The sequence below is a fragment of the Chrysemys picta genome, chromosome 1 (assembly GCF_011386835.1).
Source record: "Chrysemys picta bellii isolate R12L10 chromosome 1, ASM1138683v2, whole genome shotgun sequence".
Lineage (NCBI taxonomy): Eukaryota > Metazoa > Chordata > Testudines > Emydidae > Chrysemys > Chrysemys picta.
The window spans coordinates 308,572,535-308,580,873 of NC_088791.1; the positions used below are offsets into that span (position 1 = coordinate 308,572,535).

At 47.3% G+C, this 8,339-nt stretch overlaps 1 protein-coding gene across 1 annotated transcript in view; it reads right to left on the reverse strand.

Annotated features, from left to right (window-relative positions):
* LOC101942595 (microtubule-associated tumor suppressor candidate 2) overlaps positions 1–3,026 on the reverse strand; it is a 66,073-nt gene extending 63,047 nt beyond the window's left edge. Inside the window, 1 exon segment of the mRNA XM_008167479.4 lies at positions 2,843–3,026. Within this exon segment, the coding sequence (XP_008165701.3) occupies positions 2,843–3,007 (165 nt within the window). The 5' untranslated portion in view covers positions 3,008–3,026.
* Between the last annotated feature and the right edge of the window lie 5,313 nt (positions 3,027–8,339).

Genomic DNA, 8,339 nt, shown 5'->3' on the forward strand with positions numbered 1-8,339 from the left:
TTGTTGGTGGTACATTATGTGTTTGGACTGTAGGTATTTGTGAGACCAGTGTAAATACTACACTAATATGAAATGAAAAAGCCTCTCTTCATCTTCATCAACACAACTCTACTCAGAGCCACTACTTCAATTCTGGTAAATAAAACCAGCAAATCAGGGATTCTAGTTAAACAAAACATGACTGCAAAGCCAAACTGAATCCGATGAGAAAACACAGCATCATCAAATTCTGTGCTGAGGTTCATTTGGGTCTAGTGTCAAAAACATCACTATTTTTACATAACTCCCCAAAACAAAAGCTAACATCTGCCAAAATAAATGTGTAAGAATCAAAATGAACATGACAGACCACTGAATTAATCCACTCCATTAATATTTATAGCAACAAAGAATATGTAACAGAAGACAAAGGAACAATCATGCTCCCTAGCCCTGAGCCTTAATAATCAAGCTTTATGACTAGAGGGCTCAAGGGATTAAAGGGATCTATAGCCTTTTCTTCTCCAGGTCACCAGTTTGAATCCAGCCCTAGGTGACAGTGGCTGAGGGCCAAATTCAGCTCCGGTGTAAAAAGGCTCAACTCCCAGTGAAGCCAGTGCCACATCTTACAGTGTTTCCATTTCTACTAAATAAGAAAGGAATAAAACTATGAGCCTGATTGTACACACCTCACTCAATCAAAACGTCCTTTGCCCAGATTCTGACCTCACTTACACAGGATTTACACCAATGTAACTCCAACAAAGTCACAAAAAAGAAAAATCAATTAATCCAAATAAATAACAGCAGCTAATCACAGTGATAGGTTGTGCCATCATCTCTGGTTAAGTGACTTGCAAGCTTCATTCTGCATCCAGGTACCATGGTGACTGGGCATTTTAAAAATGCCTTGGTATTACAGACAAAGGGATACACCAGGGACAATGAAATGAGACACTGGGCAACTGGAAATTTGCCTCATTAAGGCAGACAGGATTGGGACCAAAGCTTATGGAGCCTGTTTTACACCAGTGTAATTGCACTGATTTTAACAGAGTTACACCAAGGTAAAGCTGAAGAGACACACTGGAGAATCAAGCTCTCCATGTAACCAGCCTTTGATTCCATCGCCGCCTTATCAAGTGTGATTTTTGGTTTTGATAATTGTATTTTTATTGCTCAGAAGCATTTGCTGCCACATCCTATGAAGTAATGCACATGGTTACATTGCACATATTATGGAATAGTGCAAACTAAAAATAGGGTCAAGATGTAAAGTAGAGTAATAATAATCATTATTATATTCACCAATATTGGTCTGTATCTTGTGACCCTTAGTCCTGACACCCTGTCTGTGCTCTTTCCTCAGACCATACTCCCTTCTGCCACAAGGTCTTTAATAAGGATGCTTTTGGTGTGTTATATTCCAAGTTATAACCATACATGTAATATCGCCCTGAGCATTTCTTCCATTTGAACTACACATAGTACAAACATGTGTTGCACACAGATGCTCTATAGCATTTGTTATTATAGCTACTGTTTCACGTTACCTCTCTGCACCTATTGCTTTGAAAATATTTCAGAATGTTTTGGTGTGGAAATGGTGCTTAGTCACCGTTGTGCTTGGTTCACAGTCACTTGGAGCAAGGCCTTATATTATCATTGGAAGGGCAAGCATACACATTCATAATACGCTTACCGCAATAAACATTTCAGCTGATTCTTGCAGGCGCAATAACGAAATCCCATTGCAACCGATGTTCATAATGATCGACTATCTTCCTTTCCAAAAAGGGGTGACTTTAAAAGTGCCATTTCAATCATAGTACATAGCAGGCAACCTCCCCCCACAATTCCCCTTAGGTTAAAGTTTCCAAGCAAAACTGATCACCAGGATGTTCCCCAGTGACTATATTTTAATGAGTTTTATATTAAACCATATATTTTCCTTAACCTGGCTGGCAACATACCTCAAGCTATATTTGAACATATATTAAATAAATGGGAGGCAGGGAGAGCTTTTCATTAGACCTATTATACAGATCTTGCAAAAATCCAGCCTTTTATTAAATATACTGCACCAGCAAGTGTTCCTGCCAAGATCTTTTCTATTAAGCAAATTAAAATCGTATGTACATTCTCTTCCTGTTCTGTGTATGCTCAAAAATCTAGGCGAGTGTCCAAAAGAATAGCATGACGAGCTATGTATTAGAACTGGCATACAAATTCTCTCCCACATGCTATCCTCTAACTACCTGTGGCTATGATATTGCTCTTGGTATTGACACATGTAACACAGTTCAGTTCAGTGTTCAAGGTTTTGCTTGTGTACAGATTCACCCTCACAAAGGAAGATGTATAGTTTGCTTTGTTTCTTTTCTAATGGATTATATAATGTCAGAAAAGGAGGAACAATAGAGAGGTAAAATCTTAGGACAGCATGAGAATGAATAATCTCTGCAAGTGAAAAGCTAACTTTAAAACTCCCATGCAGGGATCCTGCATAACTCGAGCTCCGCGGGTCTATGAAAAATGTATGAAAATCATAACAACAAATCAAGGCAATTGTAACTAGAGCCCATGTCCCTGGTACCTTATTGTTTTTATGAAAATGCAATTGTCACTTTGAGACTGCAGGATAAAATTATGTAAGGCACTGCAGTGTATGTGAAACCAATGGTTTGATGTGATACTAATGAATGAGAAGTCAGCACATTCTAAATAAGATGAGCATTACACCCCTCTTAGTCACCCCAGGCACATTACCTACATTAGCTAGAGGAAGGAGCACAGATTTAATCAGCGTAACGGCTAGCTCTCTGCCCTTTCAATGAAGCATAAAAAGGAAGATGCAAAGTACCGTCTTGTCCAGGCACTGAAGGCAGTAATAAAGCTTGCAGCAGCACTGGCCCATCCTGGCAGGCTTGCTGAAAAGGAAACCGGCTTCATTCAGAGTGAAATTCCCAGGCAGCAGTAATGTCACAAAAGGCAGGTGCGCACTGCTGCAGGCTGCCACAACTTGCATGTGGTCCCCTCAGCTACCTTATTTCTCTTAATAACTTCAGGAATCCAGAAGAAGGAGGGGTAGGAAGAGGAGGCGGAGCAAGCAGAGGGTGAGCAGCCTGTCAGCACCCTGATGTAAGGAGGGAGAGTCACTTTGCCACTAGAAGGTTCAGAGTGAGGCAGATCAATAGAGATGCAATAATAGAGCATTTACGGATTTCATCGCCCTCCGAGGACAGCCAGACTCTCTTCCCTGCAAACCAATGGCCATCAGCTTGCCCTGCTCAAGCCTCTTCAGCATTATGTTCTGGTTTATCTGACATGCTTGTCCACAAAAGACCGTAACGAAGAACACGATAATATGGATGTATACAAGCAAAGCAAAAAAGGAAAAAGATTTTGAAACTTAACAGAGTAAGCACAAAATACAGTGAAATCTAGCTGAGGATCCGTGTTCCCATAAAAGGTGGGTCTTTATTGTCCTGGTCCTCAAAGTTACATTGAGTTATTTACTATGATAATAATAATACCGTGCAATTATATACTGCCTTTAATCCAAACATCTCCAAATGCTTTATAAACATTCATTATTTCTTACAACATCCCTGTGCCAGAGGGAAGCACTATTTGTAGGGTTGCCAGGCATCCGTTTTTAGATCGGACTGCCCGGTTGAAAAGGGACCCCAGCGGCTCACCCAACGGTCATTAAAAGTCCGGTCAGTGGTGCAGCGGGGGCCCAGGGCTAAGGCAGGCTCCCTGCCTGCCCTAGCTCTGTGTGGCTCCTGGAAGCGGCCGCCAGGTCCCTTAAGCCCCTAAATCAATGGGCAGCCAGGGAGGCTCTGCCTGCTACCCCTGCCCTGAGGGCCAGCTCCACAGCTCCCACTGGCTGGGAACCGCGACCAATGGGAGCTGTGGGGGCGGTGCCTGTGGGTGCGAGGGCAGCGCGTGGTGCCTCCCTGGTCGCCCATGAGTCTAGGGGCTGCAGGAACCTGGCAGTTGCTTCCCAGGAGCCATGGTAAGCGCTGCCGGGACCCTGCAGCCTGAACCCTCTCCCACACCCTAACCCCCTGCCCCAGCCCGGAGTCCCTTCCTGCACCCAAACTCCCTCCCGGAGCCTGCACTCTGCACCTCCCCAACACCCCAACCCCCTGCCCCTCATTCCTGGCCAAACACCAGAGTCCACACCCCCAGCTGGAGCCCTCACCCCCCTCCCGCACCCTAACCCCCAGTCCCAGCCAGGAGCCCCCTCCTGCACCCCAAACCCCTCATCCCCAGCCTCACCCCAGAGCCTGAACCCCCAGCTGGAGTCCTCAGCCCCTCCTGCACCCCAATCCTCTGCCGCAGCCCGGTGAAAGTGAGTGAGGGTGGGGGAGAGTGAGCGGGGTGGGGCCTCGGAGAAGGGGGCAGGGGCGGGGCCTGAGGGAAGGGGCGGGACAGTGGTGTTTGGTTTTATGCGATTAGAAAGTTGGCCACCCTAACTATTTGCCTTGTTTTATGGATGGGTAAACTGAGGCACACTGTTGTGCTATGCTCAGTGACACACTGACAGCAAGTCAACAGCAGCAATAGGAACAAAAGACTTTTTGACTCCCAATCAATTGCTTTAATCACTAAGCCCTCTGTGGGGGTAGCATGATGCAGTGTATAGGACCTTGGCTTGGGATTGGGAGACCTGGGTTCTGTTCCTGACTCTGAGACTGACTTGCAGTGTGATCTTCAGGGCCAGATTTCCCATTAGGCACAGCAGGCATTCTAGGGGCACCTAAAAATTCGAATGTTGCTGGTCCCGGCAGGGGGTGGGGCCAGCTGAGGGGGAGACAGCCCCATGCAGCCCTGCTGGAGCACTCTTCGCTCAGCCTGGCAGATAGCATCACCTCCCAGCAGGGCCAGGAGGCAGGGCTTGGGAAAGTGGGTCTCTGGAGAGACAGTTTGTGGGGTGACTCTGGGCAGTGAGGTGGCAGGGGATTCTGGGCAGTGGGGGTCTGTGGGCGGAGGGGTGCTGGGCGGTGGGGTGCCTAAATTTAAAAGTGGCAGGGTACCCCTGCCGCTCGTGGTGGTTAGGAGCTCTGAGCTGCTGCGGATGGTGGGGGTATCCTGCAGCTCTGGGCTGCTTCCAAGTGGCGGGGCCCCCTGGAGCTCTGAGCCACAGGTGGTGGGGAGGGGGACTCCAAAGTGTAAATCTGGCCCTGGTGATCTTGAGTAAGTGACTTCACTTCTGTGTGCCTCACTCTCTGCATCTATAGAATGGGAATAATATTAACTTCTCTCCTTTGTAAAGCATTTGAGAGACTGAGGGATGGAACATGATATATAAGCGCTAAGTATTATTATTATGGTATGAATGTGTTTGGTTTGCCTTTTTCTGCCTTTCAGAATTCCTAGCCCAAGGAGGGGGGAGGAGGGGCAAGTGGGGCAATTTGCCCCAGGCCTCAGGCCCCACAGGGGCCCCCACGAGAGTTTTAGGGGCCCCTGGAGCGGGATCCTTCACTTGCTCCGGGGGCCCTGGAAAACTCTTGCAGGGCCCGGGCCCCCGGAGCTTCTTCCTCTCCGGATCTTCGGCGGCAATTCAGCGGCGGGGGGTCCTTCTGCTCCAGGACCCACCGCCGAAGTGCCCTGAAGACCCACGGCGGGGGGGGGGCTTCCGCCCCGGGACCCGCCGCCGAAGTGCCGGGTCTTCGGCGGCAATTCGGCAGCGGGGGCCCCCGCCGCGGAAGACCCCAGGCCCCCTGAATCCTCTGGGCAGCCCTGGTGAATTTTCATTTATTTATTTAGTTAGTTACTGGTGTTAGATGAGATTTTTACACTAAATACATAATTGAGTCTGTGACTGCTTGTGAATTTTTATTTAGTTAATTACTGGTGTTAGATGAGATTTTTACGCTAAATACATAATTGAGTCTGTGACTGCTTGTGGCTGGGTAGTGCAATCTGTTAGAGTGCTTGTATAATTAACCCTGTGTTTATAAAAGGCTTTGTAGCCTCCAAGCATCCTTCTACTGAAATACCTTAAATGGGCAGCTATTTATAGGAGAGTCCTCTTCAGAGACCCTATATCTATCTATCTATAGAATAGACCTTTGGTTTTTTATAATGCTGAAAACAGACAAGAGAGCCTGTTGAGTCACACCCCACCCCTTCCCTATTTTTAGGAAACATTTGTACTGTGAATGTTAAAGGAGTAGAAACAGAAAAGTTAAGTGCATTATTTTTCCACAAGCCTAATCTCAAACCAATCAAACATACAAAACATTTATACTGGCCTTCAATTAACCCAGAGCAACTTTCACTGTGGGGGAGCTACTTAAGTGTCATGCTAGCATAGCCAGGCACCACGGCAGAAATTCCAGGCCCCAGGGCCATCCCTGGGGGGGCAGAGCCTGGGGCAGAAGTGACGAATATGTCACTTCTGGGATGGCCCATGCTGGCCCGCAGGGCCCCCCAAAGCGCGGAGCCCAGAGTGGTCTTGTGTGCCTAGGCGCCCTGCAGCCCACCTGGGCGATTTAAAAGGGCCCAGAACTCCCAGCCGGGGGCTCCCCGGGCCCTTTTAAATCGCCCAGGCCCCTGGGCAATTGCCCCCTTTACCCCTCATGGTCCCCCCGTCGGTGGGCCTGAGCATACTTCAGTTCTGGCACAGTGTTTTGTTTTTAGTCTGGTCAGGGATGTGTGAAGTGTCTTGGATAAAAGAGGAACCAACAAAGAACCTTTGGTCAAAATTTGAGCCAAACCAAATCTAAAGGTTCAGATAACTCCCTGGTCCATATTAGCTTTCATTTCTGTGAACCTCTGTTCTTCCTGGGTCCAGTGAGGGCTGGAGCAAAGTGTCAGACTATCAGGGATGGGTGAATTTGAAAAATAAAGGAATAATCCCACTCTGTGGCCTTGAGTTTTAACAACCCTGTTCAGAGAATCAAAGGTTTCCACATAGCACCTGGAAATTATTTAGCTGCTGGATATTCAGGAGCAACAGGGTAAGGTTAGAGGGCAATGCCTTACTCTTGTGAAAGTATTTCATCCTCAGCGGGAGGATTTAGACTCTGCCACATGACTCAGACTATGTCTACAATACAAGCTAGGGGTATGATTCCCCTGCTTGGGTACAATACTCATGCTAGCTATCATTGAGCTGGCGCAAATATAAATAGCAGTGTAAGCATGGTAGCGGGGATAGACGCTTTGGAGGCACGGTTGAACCACACTGAGCACAAATCCACTGGTGTCAGCGGGGTTTGTACTCAGCACAGCTGGCCGAGTATGTGCACACCAGCAGGGGAATCACATCCCTAGCTTGTAGTGTAGACACAGCCCCAGCCCCCCAAATCTGTGATTTGACTCATAGACTTTAAGGTCAGAAGGCACCATCATGATCATCTAGTCTGACCTCCTGCACATCGCAGGCCACAGAACCTTGCCCACTCCCGAAATAGACCCGTAACCTCTGGCTGAGTGACTGAAGTCCTCAACTCTTGATTTAAAGACTTCAAGTTACAGAGACTCCACCATTTACACTGGTTTAAACCTGCAACTGACCCGTGCCCCAGGCGAAAAACATCCCAGGTCTCTGCCAATCTGACCTTGGGGAAAATTCCTTCCCAACCCCAAATATGGTGATCAGTTAGACCCTGAGCATGTGGGCAAGACCCATCAGCCAAAAGAAAGAATTCCCTGTAGTAACTCAGAGCCCTCCCCATCTAGTGTCCTATCTAGGCAGTTGGGGATTTTGCAGTCATTGTTCACTCGATTTGGGGACTGGAGGGACTGGAGCCAGATTGCTGCTCTCAGTGCTGGAGAAGAAAAAAATCCTGCTGAGGTCAAATTTCCACAAAAATTGTGTGAGAGACTTGGCCATTAAGATTATAATGTTTAGATCACCCTGACTGACATTCACAATAAAAAAACCCCAAACCCTCAGTTCTCCTCTTTATCTGCTTTTCATAGAGTCATGGAAATATAGGGCTGGACGGGACCTCGAGAGGTCATCTAGTTCAGTCCCCTGTGCTGAGGCAGGAACAAGTAATCCTGGACCATCCCTGACAGGTGTTTGTCCAACCTGTTCTTACAAACCTACAATGATGGGGATTCCACAACCTCCCTTAAAAGCTTATTCCAGAGCTTAACTATTCTGATAGACAGAAAGTTTCTTCTAATATCTCCCCTAACCTCCCTTGATGCGGAAGTGAAGTACCTCCCATTTTTTAGTCACTCTGATTTAGTGATGTATTTTCTCTACTTATGATGTTCACCTAAGTGGAGAGAATTAGTGAAGGCCTATGCACCACTTAAACCCTGATGATGAATTGAGAGTTAGGTCTTAATTTGGGCAAAGGCCTGGGGTTGCTCCTCTGTCCCTGGGTGAA